Source organism: Caloenas nicobarica, chromosome 25 (genome assembly GCF_036013445.1).
Source record: "Caloenas nicobarica isolate bCalNic1 chromosome 25, bCalNic1.hap1, whole genome shotgun sequence".
In the NCBI taxonomy this organism is placed as follows: Eukaryota; Metazoa; Chordata; class Aves; order Columbiformes; family Columbidae; genus Caloenas; species Caloenas nicobarica.
In genome coordinates this window covers 2,180,885-2,195,898 of record NC_088269.1, presented here as the reverse complement: position 1 = coordinate 2,195,898, position 15,014 = coordinate 2,180,885, and the positions used below count along the sequence as shown (strand labels likewise).

General features: G+C 45.0%; 1 protein-coding gene across 1 annotated transcript in view; it reads left to right on the top strand.

The window, feature by feature from the left end:
* ANTXR1 (ANTXR cell adhesion molecule 1) overlaps positions 1 to 14,215 on the top strand; it is a 104,482-nt gene extending 90,267 nt beyond the window's left edge. Inside the window, exon 18 of the mRNA XM_065651506.1 lies at positions 9,925 to 14,215. Within this exon, the coding sequence (XP_065507578.1) occupies positions 9,925 to 10,191 (267 nt within the window). The 3' untranslated portion in view covers positions 10,192 to 14,215. The remainder of the gene's footprint in view (positions 1 to 9,924) is intronic.
* Positions 14,216 to 15,014: the final 799 nt, after the last annotated feature.

Below are 15,014 nucleotides of genomic sequence, written 5' to 3'. Positions count from 1 at the left end.
ACCGTCAGGTGTGTCTAACTGTGCAAAACTTGCAGAATATCTTTCTGTTTGCCAGAGGACAGATGTCTAGGTGCAAGCACTTAGATGGTGATGCGGGTTTCTCCATCTAACTCAGCGCCACCTCCTCTCTTGACACGAAGGCAGGTGATTGTGTTTCCACCCTGGTTCCTCCTCTCCCATCCTCCCTATCCCCAGTACATAACGGCATTTTGCTCCTCTGAGAAACTGTACGAAACAGAGTTTGTCTGGATTTTAGTACAGCACTGAAACCATCACAAGTGCTGACCTTTACTGTAAAGTGTGATTCGAATTGAGGAAAGAAATTACCATACTTAAGTGTTGACTTGAGCTTTCCAGAGCAGTGAGGGCCGGGGCAGGCTCTGCTCGGAGCATATTCCTGTGTGGGGCTCATGGAAAGGGCAGCCCTCAGTCTAATGAGCTGAGAAACAAAAGGGGTTCCCAGTTTGTTTTAAAGAGCAGAAGGCAAAACAAGCCAATGGAACAGCATAGTTCAAACTTTCCTCTGCGTGGAGCGAGTGGTTCTGCAGCTGTGGAGTGAACGAAGTAACTGTTGGAATAAAGCCCTCAGTGGAGCAGTGCAATGATAACGCTGTGCTACAGGGGTAGAACTGCAGAACCCAGGAGACCACATGCAGAGAAGTGTCTAGGTTTGTAAATTCTCACAGAAAACATCGCAGATTTGTTCAGTTGGTGTTTAGGTTCTTAGAAATCAGTAAAAACATAGGGAGTGGAACTCCTGTAACAGAAAAGACAGGATTTTGATGCAGAGGTAATAACTTGTGACAAACGTCTAGAAAATCCATCTCTCCCATGCGTGTTTCTTGCTGAGTGAATATTGATGTTGTATTTCTGTTATGTTTCCCTCATGCAGCTTCCAGCAGTGGGCTGGACATACTCTCCTTATCCTTATGGAAAGCAACGTCATTTTTTCTTGTGGGATTGCAGTAAATTCCTAAAAATAAGCAGCAGCCCCAGATGAAAAACTTGGACTGTGTTTGGGTCCATCTGCACTGAGAAGTTGTGAGGGGAACCCTGGGTCTTACATCAGCAATCAGAGGGCCCTCAGGGACTTGCAAGGCAGACAAAGCCACCCAGAAACAAAAGCACTGAGAGCAGATGCTTTACCTATAGTCCAAGGCACAGAAATGGATGACTTAAACTACAGCTTAATTCAATCCTTAGCTGTGTGGACTCCTGAGTCAACCACACACATCTATATGTCACTATGTTTCTACTTGTTTGATGATTCTTCTTTCTGCAGACTCAAAAATGCACAGGCACTAATAAAGAGCTATTGCTAAGTCTAAGCAGGTCTTTGCTGATAAACAGCAAAGCTTGAGAGCAAAATCGCAACCTTTCTGCACGTACTATTGCTGTGTGGTTTTCCATTAACAGCCATGGAAAAGTTAACCTAAACATTAGCTCTTTTTCCTGGAACTAACAGCTCCAAAGCCAAAAGCCCGGTGATCTGCTCATCATATTGTAGACTACTGCAAAGCAAAGTGCTCCTTGCTGTAAAAACAAAGCACAGAACGGCTGAACCACTGTTCCTGAGCCAGCTCATGAAGGGGAGCATCCCAGTCATATCTCGATCCAGGGCAAACTTCACCCTAGACAGAATTACAAGGTTATGCCTTTAACATTGTTGGTCAGAGATCTGCCTCAGAAGCCAAGACAAATCCAACAAACAGATTGCATGGATGGGAATTATCTCTCACTAAATACTGGTAGGACAATATTCAGCAGATAGTCATTCCCATTTCTTCGAGGCATTAGTGCTGCCCTGCACAGGGTAATTTCCCTGAATCATGTAACGTGAAAACAGCCATTGAGTTGTGTCCTTCTCACATGCACATCACAGAAGATCTTGTCCTGAACTGTGACCTGTCTTGTTTGTCCAAGGACAAATTGCACCCAGAGAGATCCTCCCCAGGTCACTTAATTCTGGAAGAATATATCCTGCAGGCTCTTTCTTGACTAGTCGTTCCAGTTATCATTGCCAAAAGAATGTTTAATTTTTCGTTTGAATTTTTCTCTCTCTTCCCCGTACCCAGGAGGCTTGCTTATTCACCCTCCAGAGGAAGGATTGCAGTCCTGGGTGAGGCCTTGTCTTTGATGTGTCACTCAGCGTTTCTCCAAGACTAGCTACCTCTTTCCAGAAAGACAATGGGAAGAATGACCACATCTTCCTGGAAATGACCGCCACCCCACAGTGTAAATAAGCCACAACTAGGTCCTGCTAAAGTAATCAGGCCTGTTTGCTGACATACAAATGCCCGCTTGTCACTAAGAGCCACACTCCCGAACTCTGACAAGCCAAAGACTGAGGCTGTCGAGCTCATTCCCACGCTTGAATTTGGCGAGGTAGATGCTCGTATCCTCTTGTTTCACTTTCCGGAGAAGTTTGCACTGAATGTTTTCTTTTCGGTAGGTTCCCCAGCTGGTTCAGTCCTGCATAATGTAATTACAGAAATCAAGAACCAGAGCCTGGCAGAGCAATGGGTGTTATCTGGGTTGTGGTAGGTCTGAAGAGCCAGGCACAGACGAGGAGCAATGAGTGAGCTTACGAGTAAAATTTCAACTGGAGGTTGAATTGTCAGAACCAGTCTTTGTACTGTGGAGCCCTCGGAGACAGTGCTGTATACATGGGTATATGCAAGATGTAGTCATAAGCCAGTGTGACTGAGCTGATACCCTAAATAAGATCTTACTTATTTCAAATTCTGTGAAAGATCTCTGAAAGTTGCAATATTTCATGGTGTTTAAGGTAGTTCTTCAATGTATACTGCTCTGGTGTTACTTGAACAGGACGAGGTAATAGAAATACATCTGAATAGACCAAACTGTATCAAGACATCCAAGAAAGTAAGGTAGTTTTTCTGCTTCTTTTTTCCTTTTGAATTCAGACAGGATGGTTATCTGCAGTGTGGGAAACTGTGCTTGATAGAATTAGATTTCAGTGGCCATGTGTAAGATCATTTGTCATTAGTGTTGATAATAATATCATTCTCTTTTGGGGTAAATCCCACCTCCTTACTGGCTTCAGATGGAAACACCATTTTGAACCACTGTGTTCCTGGGAGTTAGAAGGTCAAATCTATCATGATGTGTAGTACTGAGATCTGACAGAAAACTCTGGATCTTGCTGCAAACTTTATAACTCTGCAGTACTTTTCACAAGGTTTTTTAAGGTAAACCAGAAGAGTCCATAGTTTTCAGTGCTGCCTCTGAAATAAGAGGCCAGATCATTAGAACCCTGTTGGAGTGATGTTCTTATCAATGGAAGTCTTCCTCTTAATTTTAGGAGAAAATAGGTCAAGCCTCCAATTTATTATTTATTGAGTGGCCAAGGTGGCAAGAATGCCTTTGGAGTGGTAGGTTTCATGAGCAACACTGAGTTCTAGGGCCTGTGTTTAGTAATGAGACACAGATGGGAATGGTTTTGTTGCGGTGATGTTTTATCACGAAATGAGACAGTTTTAATAGTTGTTTGGTGACTAACAGATACCGAGGTAGCCGTATAATGAGCGTGCTTGCTGCAGGAGGCAGCGTTTCCTGGCATTACCAACACACTCAGGACAGACGGATCTCGCTAACAAAGCCCAGAGCTAGTTAACAGTTTCCTAAAACTGTCTCCAGACACCCTTCTGATGTAAAAGGCAGCACGCTGCCAGCTCAGGTCGTGCAAGCAGGGATATTTCAGGTTCACAGCGTCCTACCACGTAGCAGGAGCCACCTGGTATTGTGGGGCTTATCTCGACAGGGGCTCAGAGCATCAAAACCTCCTGGGAACCCAAGAGCTCCCCAACAATTGCTGTTCCCAAATGATAAAGTGTTGGTGGGAAGCAGATATTGATTATTCGCACCTTGGTCTTTTCCCAGTATCACCTTTGTCCAGGCATAGAGGGATCCAGTTTTGCAGAGAGGTTTTGTAAAGCACCCTATGCAAAGACCACTGTCACAAGGGGATCCACAGCACGGTGGCTGTGAGCAGGTTGTGGCCACGGGAGAGGCAGCAGGAGCCGCCTGTGCCATGGGGCTCCGAGCTGAGATCCGTGACTCCCCGCGCCCTGTCCCTCCTCCTCTCCCCGCTCGTTGCCCTCACAGATGTTTGTGGAAGTTTCATGCGTGGACTGAGTTCAAATCAAGTATCCGGGATCTTTGGTAGGGAGGGTTTGGCTGGGAGAATTTAGCATTCATTTCTCTCATCCATGTATGTGCTTTGCTTTTGAAGTAGCTACAGTTTAGTAAATCATCTCTTTGCAGACACTAGTGGTAACTCTCACATTTATTTAATACATTTAATGTTTGCCTGTTACTCATTTAGCCAGTATCTCCTACAAGTTTTTGTGCATGCTTGATTCAGAATCAGGTATCAAATCACACGTTAATTTTCACATTTCTTTTTTTTTCTCTCTTTCTTTTCCTTTTTCTCTTTTTTTCTCTTTCTCTTCTCTTTATTTCTGTATATCTTTTTATTTCTCTCTTCTTTTTCTCATAACAACAGGGTGAACCAGGATATTGTTTATGGAAAGTTTGAATTACTAAAGATCCATACAAAATAACACTAAGGGTCATATCTTTTCCAGTGCCTCTTTTTAAACCCAGGAGCTCAGAAGCCAGTCCCAGTGTTTTATGATCTTAAAATGTTGGTATTTTTCCAGGTATTAATTCCAGCTTGATAGGAAACCAAGAGAAACAGAAACATTTTTCATCTTCATTTCAGGAAAAATGTGCTCCATCTTCCTCTGTTAAAGAGATATCTTTTTAGGACCGTGGAGGGCATGTCACTGCTCTGGGACCGACTTACCTTTCCTAAATTACCTTTCCACTGTGTGAGCCTCACCCTGAACAGCTGGAACCACAGAGAGCAGGGCCAAAATGGAGCAAAAGAAAAATTGTCCTCCTAGTTTGAGTCCTGCTGTGATGGGGGCTGGAGAGCTTGCTGATTAGGGAAAAAGGAAATACTGCAGTGTCCCAAGAGAAAGGTCCATCCTCCCTGCAGCTGGATTCAACGTGCCAAATCCCAAACAGTGTCTCTGTGCACTGTGCTCTAAGTGATAGTCCCTCTCCCAGTTAGTTTCCAGACTCAGATAAAAGCAGAGAGGCAGGAGGAGGTGGGAAGTGGCTTGGCCAAGGCTGTGGAGTTCCTAGGAAATGCCACAGCTTGGCAGAGGCATCTGCTGCTCTTTGCACCTCTGCTTGCCAGATCTGCATCCAAGGCACAAATGCTCCAGCTCACTCTCTTGAACATTCAGCAACCACCACCCTGTGCTGTGAACTCAATAGCCTCATATCCCCCCTGCTCCCAAATCCCACCCTTCTTTTTCAACCCTGGCAGCCCTCCTCAGTCAGCCAGATGTGAGGAACAAAAGGAAGAGCTTGCACTCCGCATGCAAAGAGCCCGCAGGACAAGAGCCGTGGTCAGAGGAGACGAGCCTCCCACGGCTGAGAGCTTTGTTGTCCTAAAGGCAGCTCTGCCTCCCTCCATCCCTGAGATCATTAGCTGTCGAAGGTGAAAGAGCAAGGCCACTCCAAGCAGAATTCATTATGCATATGCCTGCAAGCAGTACTCTCTAGAAAAACAACATAAAATGCGAGAGTGAATTGCCCTCACTGATTTTGCTGATTCCACTAAATTTCAGATCCAATAATGTCTCCATATTGCTTCAATTGTCTCTTCTGAGGCACAGCTGTGACTCTCCCCCCTGAAGCGTCGTGGCTGCAGAAGGAGAAATAAAACCTCACCAAGGCGTTCAACACAGCAGCCTTTTAATATACACCCCGTTCCCTATGTTCATCCATTCTCTGTCTCCAGCTACAGTCCCCTGCTGGAAAGACTAACAGAATTGGCTCCCGTGGTTTAATCTAGTTAAGGAGTTTTTTCTCTTGGAGTGAAAGGTGACTTCTGTTTCAGGATCCCAAGTAGCATGTAGTAGAAATGGGTTCATTTCCTGCCTCCTGGATGTTGTGCCACCAATTCCCTGATCTAAATATGGACACCTAAATGAGGTGATAAACCTCGGTGGATAGCCAAGAGGGGCTGCTAACTTGTGACCCTCCTAAAATCGCAGTCATGTGAAGGTCCTTAGGTTTCCACTGATTGTGGAGAGATCCCGCACTCCTCTTACCTGTAGTACCTCAAACACTCACTCTAGTTTTGCGTCCAGATCTCAAGGCTGAACGAGGCATTTGGACCCATTTATTTAGAGGGTCTGTTGCTGCTCACATCAGCTTCTGTTATCTGTGGGGTGAACTGAACTGTGCTGGCAATGGAGAGCCCTGTAAAAGCTTGAATGGATGGGTGATTAGCCAGCCAACTTGATCTTCATCCAGACACTTTTCCAGATCAAACAGCACTGAACCATGGAGTAGGTCGATGATGCTGATGTTTTATTTTTCTATTGCAATTGCCGGGTACGATGCCCAGCTGTGAATCAGGGCCCCCTTCCGGCAAGTGCAGGTGGGAAAACATCGTTTGCCACACATTTCAGAGAAACCTGGGTCTTCCAGAGCTCTAGGATTACTTGTTTGTGGCCACACTCTGGCTAGCACAACCTCTGCACTTTTGTGTCTGTTATCATATTGCTTGATACAAGATTAATGCTCTGTTTAACATCCAGCTTTTCAGTTAAAGTATCTCTCTTCCTCCTGGGTCTGCTTTGCATTTTTACCCAGGGCACTAGTAAAACATTTTCTGCCTCTCCTGTGCAATGGCATAGTAATTGTTTCCTGCATATCTCCTTGTCCTTCAGTCTGACAGTTCTCCTCCCCTAGGAGATGTTGGCTTCTCCATCTCCTCTGACGCAGTGTAGCTGCCAAAGTCCATTTCAGTCCATTTGGACTGAAAACTCCTGTCTGGCGTTTCCCCCGCAATCTGCATGGGTGAGAGAAACATCAAGCAATAAACACAAGAACTCCACGGTCTGTCAGTTCACGTGAAAGGAGGAGGAAGCCCGTACCATGTATCTGCCCTTCACACGTGTTGAATGCCCTGCAGAATTACCCATTGCACAGTAGCACAAAGTGTTGCCAAACAGGTCACTGTCAGTTCACCGCAGAGCAGCTGACCCAGGCAGCAAAGGAAATAGGAGGAGATAGGGAATGGCATGCTTGAGCTGAGAAAAAGTCACACTCTGGCCTGTTTTAAAAGGAAGAAGGTTTGAACTCTGAAGTTAGACCAGTGTAATGCACCAGGGAATGGGGAGGAGGTATGTGATGAGCGCAGCTACGTGCTGTGCTTGCTCGGGGTCAAGCCTGGCTCTCGTATCTGCACTCCCGTGCTGGCTGTTCCCTGCTCTGCATCTGAGCAGCTTGTGCTCAGACTCCAGTCCCACTGCTTGTTCAAAACAGACAGCATGGCCAACAAGTCCATGTTAAAGCATGGTTATCAAGGACAGCGCAGAGTTAGTCACGTTTGAAAACAGAGCTCTTTAATTTCAAAGCAACCCTATTACTGGAGAAGAAGAGCTGTTGTTAGTCATGGGTGTAAGCAGTTCATGGACACAGGCTCACTAGGTCATTGCTGACTACAAAAACTAGTGCAAACATGGTGCAGCTATAGGTTGGTGTGAATTTCTAGCACCTTTTTTATTATAATGGCACTGTTGGTCTATCCAAGCCAGGTTTCATCAATAAGAAGTCAAATCTTTGCCAGCCCACAGGATGCACAGGATGTACTCTCTAACCATTTTGGACCATGGCTTGGGCATTGCCGTGGGTGCTAGACAGTTTTTAGACCTCAAGCCCTGCCCTGGCCCCAAACCCAAAGATTTCTGAGCCTTACTGCATCCTCTTGAATGCTCTTAGGGCAGCGCTCAGTTCCATTTGGATCAGCAGTACCATAACCTCACCCCTGGAGCATCCAGACAGAGTATCTCTCCACACAAAAACAATTGCAACTTTTTGTTCTCTGGCTGAGATTCCTGGACTGCTACTTTTTGTTCGGGTTTATTTTATACTCAACATAAATAAAGAAAACAAAACTCGTGCAAGTAATAGTCTTAAAGTACTAAAGTTGCATTGCAGGAGACGTGGAACTAGAGCAAGGAAAACGTTCTCATGGAGGGGCTTTTCTCCGCAGGCCTGCCCGACAATATTTACTTAAAATCACAGTGAAGTGCATTAACACGAAGTGACACCAAAAAAAGCAGTGACACCAGGCCACAGAGAGCAGATAGAAGCAGGGAGATGCTGGGATGCCGCGGAGGGAGTGCAGTATTCCCGGTGAGCGGTTTTGCCTACTCTGGCACTTCCTTTTGTGTTGGGATTTTGTCCCGTGCAAGGGACAGAGAACATGTCCCCGCTGCACGGAGCCTCACGGAGCAGTGGCCGGGCCTCGCTGCCCTTGTCCCCTCTGTGTTTTGCTGTAGGACAAGCCTTAACCGCGAAACATGAATCCTCAAGGAAGGGCAGTACCATGGGTGTATTTGTGACTGTTGGGTGGGTCTCTGCTCTGTCCCAGGGTCTGATTCTTGAGCTGAAGCCAAAGAGCGAGCCATGCAGAGAGGGTTCAGCTGCGGCCGTGCTCAGAGCAGCCCTGAGGTGATGCCCTCGTCTTGAACTTGATGCAGTTCGAGGTTCCATGAAATCTTTGTTTTCCTTAAACAACCTTTGCTTGCACAAGCCAGCCTGCGCTCAGCTGTGGGCTGCTCCGCGTACTTCATCACTTCTGCAAGGAATCCACTTTCCTCTGCTGAGCGGCTGAGGCTCAGACAGATGTTTCTTCACATCCACAGAGCACAATGATAGAATTGGCAGAGCGCTTGGAGAGGAGTTGTCTGTATCTCTTTATGTGTCAGCCCCTTCCACAGCAGGTCCTCTCACTCCTTCTCCACCACCTTCTACCTTTCTACCAGCATCTCCCTTACTTCGCTTTGGGTCCCTTTTCTGCAGAGTATTTGTCCGTAGGCTGGGTGCAGCAGAGAGAAGATAAAGAGCTGTGCAGAGGATTAAAATGGCTGATGTTTTTACCTCAACAGATCAACTCCAGCCTGCATGGGCTCAATGCTCCATTTGGCATTTTTTCACCAGGAAAAAACATTTACTTTGGGAGAGGAAAGAGGAAAACAGAAAATAAGCTCACACTCACAAATCCTAAGACAAAGTATGGACTCAGAAATCCTCTAGTGCCTTTTTGGATGATTTCATATCTAAAAGAATGAATCCATAATACAGTAGTGCTGATTCTGACATTTGAGTATTTACAGTGGGATCTTTTGCAGGTGGAACTTAGGAGAAAAAAAAAAAAAAGAATAGCTCTGAGGGCAAAGGTTTTGTTTAAAAATGTACAACAAACTGTAGCTTAGCACCAAAGAATGAGAAAAGCAGTTTACTGGCTTCTCACGAGCACTAGAGTATCAAGACATCCTAATGAAGAATGGATGTATATCAGGAAAAATTCCAAGCTATCTTAGTTAAACAAATCTCCCCTTTTGCCTGGTTGGTAAATGACTAGAAATAGGACACAAAAGCAGATATTTGAAGGAGAGAGAGGTTCCAAAGGTGCAAAGTCCAGCTTTCATGCTGTTGGAAGGTTAAGATGGAGGTGTGGGCAGAGGGACCACGGGCCGGGCACTGACTCACCAGCTCTGGAGAACACGAACAGCTCTTGCCAGCTCTGGCAGCTTCAGTACGGCTTGGAGGACTTGATGCTCTGTTTAAAGATCCTGGAGTCAGAAAACAGTATGAGAGGATTTAATCCTCGTTCGCTACAGAAGCTCTTGTTAGGGCTTGACCTCGTGGTTGCTCTGTACAGGACTTGCTCTTATCCATCTCTGAGAGAGGGAACAGCGCGGCGTGCCCAGGAACATCAGAGCTGCACGCAGCCAGGCGGGTATCTCAGCTGTGATGCCGTTGCCTCGATGGGTAACCCAGCTTTCCACTTCTTCTCTTTCGTTTTAGGGCCGTTGCATCAATTTCACCAGAGTGAAGAACACGGAGGCCCCACCCAAATACCCTCTGAACAACGCGTACCCTCCGTCATCTCCACCTCCAGCGCCCATCTACAACCCCCCAGCCCCCATCTACACCCCCCCTGCACCCAGCTCCCCCACACCCCACACCCCGTCCCCCTCCTCCACACTCCCCCCGCTCCCCCCGCCCCCTCAAGCCCCCCCACCCAACCGGGCCCCCCCCCCATCTCGGCCCCCACCTCGCCCAGCAGTCTAGGGGGTTGGCCTTGCTCCCGGCTCTTCCAGAAGCGTTCGAGAGGCTTTTTCAGCAGTACTGTATCACATCCATCTTTGGGGGGGGGGTGGAGGGGGCTAGAGGAAGCCGGACCATTTTTTCAATGGGTGACAACAGAATGAACGACTTTGTAGTCATGTTTCTCCTTTAGTTTTCTTTTGTTTTTAAAAGCCCTTGTGCATCAGTGCCACCAAACTATCAAAGCAAGAAAAGCCAAGAGACTGCAGGAACAAGGCAAATAACTCAAGCGATTTCAGCAAGGCTCTCCCCCTTCTTTGTCCCTGACACTTCCCTGTGCCTTACCATGGTGATTCCAGGATATATCAAAAAAAATGAATGAATAACTAGAGGAAGCTCTCCAGAAAGACAATTCTCCCCGAGGAACGACTGCAAAAGACTCTTCCAAGTGCAGACATCCTGGCTAGTTACTGAGAGACAACTGCACAAACTTCAGAGTACAAGACTCAAGGTATAGAACAGAAAGCTGATCACGTCTTGCTCACATGCCAGCTGCCAAGCAAATAATGACAACAGCAGGTCTGGGAGTACAGAAAGCCTTGTAAATCTGAACAGAATTGATGACAGGCAGCTGTTCCCATGGACCATGAATTGGAGAAGGGAAGGTATTGTCATCTCGGAGGGCCCGGACAGGAGAAGGGGTAGGTCGCTGGTGTCTGGATTTGCATATGTTCATATGTGGAAGTGCAGGTGAGTGAAAATGGAGTGCCACTAGGAAAACTAATTACGTGGAAAAATAAACCAGTCAGTCTGTCACAAGGCTCTGACCCCATCCCCTGAGGATAAGGAGTAATTGATGACCGGTCAGCCTTCAGCGCTACCAGTGGGACAGAGGAGTTCATAAAAATCAAGCAAAGGAATCTGGGAAAGGTGTGGTAGACAGAAGAGTCTCTGCATTCATTTTGGACTAATTACGTCCATCTAATAGCTCTGCAGTTCAGCGGTGGTTTACATTTTAAAAGGAAAGTTTCTGAATATAACCAAGAGGTTAGGTGTATCAGTTTCTCTAAATCCAGTCTGCTTGGGCTCCTTGTTATTGTCGGTTTGAAATGGTTACCACTGATGCATTTCTGTTTTTTCTGTAAATTGCCCTTTCTGTAAATTGCCCTAGAAATGTTTCCACTTGGTTTTTTATTTTTTGTTTTCCTTTCTTGAATAAGTAGCAGATGCCTTCCAAACTCATAGTGAAGAAGAGCCAGTGTGCTTACTCACTCTTGTCAACTCTCAACAACATCACTTCCATTAGCAGTTGTTGACTAAGTCAAAAATCAACACACCGGACATGCAAGATGGGAATCAGTCTGCCAAGAAATGCACTGGCTGCATTTCTCCATGCTTTCGCCTCACCCTCACGGGACCCCCACCATATTCCACAATATTGCGTACGCACGTTTTATCCTATAGCAAACCTTCTGAGCACCTGCCTTTGCAACACAGTGCTAGAAATAGGTGAGATCACTCAGCACCTCAGTCAGACCTCTGGCTCTCTAACTCACTTTCAGGATCAGTTCTCACAAAATTACTCTCTCTGGAAATTGCGAAGTCATGAGAGGTAAACCGTCTTTGTAGCTGCAGTTCTATGAATATCTAAGGGTTCTCATAATCATATAATTTTTTACCAGATAAAGAAATGCTTTGCCAAGTACTTCAGTGCTGTTGGAAATATTAAGTCTAGCTTTTCTAGCAAAAAAAAAGAAAAAAAGGAAAAAGTAAAAAAAAATGCTCAAAGAGGAAAAGGAACAGACGAAAAAGACTCAGTGGAGACTTGACCTGGGACCCTTTCGGTAAGGATGTTTGTGAATGAAGTCAGTCTGTCTGTCATTCTCCAGCCTTACCCACCGCCAGGTCAGTGTGTCATCTCTTAGCTGAAATAAATACGTCAGTCGTGATGGATCTCAAGGCTCAATCTACAGCCAAGGCTGGCTGTTCTGCAAAAAGGCTGATTAATTCTCCCTCATCACTGTTTTGTCTGCAGGCAGCACAGAGCAGTCCCCTATTAGGAGTAAAACCAACAGTTTTACTACTCACTATGTGTGATTGTAGCAGCTACAGGCCACGGTTCGTTCAACAGGACGACTTTGTGATCATAGGTGGGAGTGGGAAGCTTTTAACACCTTGACACCAGTTTGGTTGGACTCCCTCTTGTGATGGATGGGATCTACTTAAACAGCTCTGATTTGTTTTCACGCTGAAAGATGTAAAAACGGGGAATAGTGTAATACAGGATCAATAGATATTTCTTTTAACAGATCCTCAGTATTTCAAAAAAGTTTGGAAAGGAAATCAATTTTCAACAATGTGGCAATGAGAATTTTTTTTAAAGTCAATTAACCAATAAATCTAAACCTACTGCTGGGGAAAAATAAGAGCAGTCTATACTCCATGTCTAAAGCTAACTTCTTGCAGATGTATATAGAAATTTTCATTATCCCCAAACTAAGGGAAAAAAACCCGCTACGATATTAAAGATGAAAAATAAAACCTAGATCAGGCTAGAAAAAACAATACTTTTAAAATACCCCTGTGTAGTCATTCAGTTTATGAATAAAAAAACAAACTCCAAATTTTTTGTTGTACATATTGTTACTGCATGCTTACCATATGTTAGATGGAAGCATTTCCTATCCATTGTGGATAAAAGAACATTTTTCAAGTTGTAGTAAATTATTATAAAGCCAATGACATTTCATGGCATGTTATCGTATCAAGCTGTGCTTGTCGTATTTTTTTTCTTTATGGTTGTATTTCTTTTTAATAAATGTACAAATATTTCCTGTAGTGACGAATACCTATTTTACATAGCATTAATTGAAGCACTAGAGCTCCCTTGGTCCACTGGCAAAGAGTTTTGCGGATGGATCCAGGGTGGGATGTGGGCAGAGACAAATGAAACGGGTGTGGGGTTGCTGGGTGCCAAAGCAGAGCACTCATGGAGTGAATCGGTTTGGGGGGACCCTTGGTAACGTTTTCAGAAAAATCAGAGCACGTTTGGTGGCGGACTTTGGACCTGGCCTTGTATTTAGGATCAACCTAAATGTGGCTGCTAAAACGGCTTCCCAAAGTACCGCACATGCTTCTAAAAATCATACTCTTTTTATGCCAGTCCCTCAAGGTTAACTGAGGAACTTAATGGGGAGGCAATCAAGAGTGAAAATTTGGTCCTGAATTTAAATCACCTTCCACTGACAATTAATGCTATGTAAGTGAGGTTGAATTAGCTGGCGTACCATATCCTGATATATGGTACCCTATGTATTCTCTGTCTATAAAAGTTTCCTAGAAACACATTACACAGGCTATCATTCCACACTAGCCGATTTTTAAGTAAACGTTCATTATAGATCAAAAGGAGTTGAGTGGCACTACATCTGCTCTGCAATTTCAAAAGATTTCAGCAGGTCTCACTGTTTACTAGTTGCACATGCTCCCATATAGGCTGGTCTAAACAGCAATAAGCAGATGTCTAATGGCATTAAATAAAGGGCTGTTTCATTTGCTCTAAAGACGTCACTTTGATTACTCCCGTTGCTTTTCCTTCGTGCAAAACTTTCTGCCAGTGTCTTGCAGCCTCAAAGGATTAAGCAGCTGCGTTTGACAAAGATTCAGATTTTTTTTTTTAATTGCTGAAATGTTACAAATTGTTGCTGGCTGTATTTTGAAGCATTCACCCACATGAACTTTGTGGTCATCCGAATTCTCTCTCTACTCCTTGGTGTGTGAAGGCATCATCTGTCACTGTTTATTTTGGGGAAGGGGGGAATGTCTGGCTTCTGGGAGCTCTGGCAAGAGTTGAGGGTAACCAGTGGGTAAAATTGCCTTATATGTGGTGCTGATGCAGCAAAGAACCAAGCCTTCTGTTTCGATGTTGAATTAACATTTCGTCAGTTCAGCCAGTGCTGTGCAATGATGTTTTTACTCCCTCTGTTTGTTGCATGTGTCATTTGTTTAATTCAGTCATTACTCTTGCTGACGTTGATGTTATTATTAAAGAACTACACGAATTTGTGTTGTGCTCCATAAGATTCATTGACTAGTGAAAGAAACAGGAGGCAAGAGAACCCTGGTCAAAAAGTTTTCCCGTAAAACCAGCTTTCCATCATCCTGGAGAACTCGAACTCGATGCTTTTCTTCCCAACAGCCCAGAGCACTTCTGCCTGACACAAAAGCTGTTTTCATTTGGACGTGACAAGGCCTGAGCTGTCTGTCTGTCTGTCTACTCCCCGCTGGTACCCAGGATAACCGCTCTTGTCAGCTAACTCACCTGTAACCAAGGCATCCTTTACCGAGGCGTAACGGCTACTAGAAATAACCAAGCATGTTTCCTCTCACGTTTGCCATTAGTCCTTTCCTCCTTTCTGCTTAACTATCACTAACTCATCTGAATTTTGATATTGTTGGAATATTTTATTCCACAAAGAAGATGAACAGAGCGTGAAGAAGTTCAGCCTGGCCTCTTTCAGCTGAGCATGTCAGCCCAGGCATTTTAGCTTCCTCTGAATATGTGAGCTAGCAGTTTCCTCAGCAACCTTGAAAGTCCAGGCTCAGTCTGGATTTTCTCACTGTATTTTATTTAAACTTGTATCTAGGAAATGCAAAGAGGGAAGCCACAGTACTCAAAAGGTCCTGCTCTCTCGCTCGGACAAAAAGTGCTTTTTAAATGGAGACCATAGTTGCTTTTCTCAGATGGGGACAGGTGAAAACAAAAATGCAAGGGAAATTAAACCTCAGCAGAGCCCAAACTCAGAAGAGATGATGCAAACCCGCCAAGGCTTGGTGGTAGCTTTGGG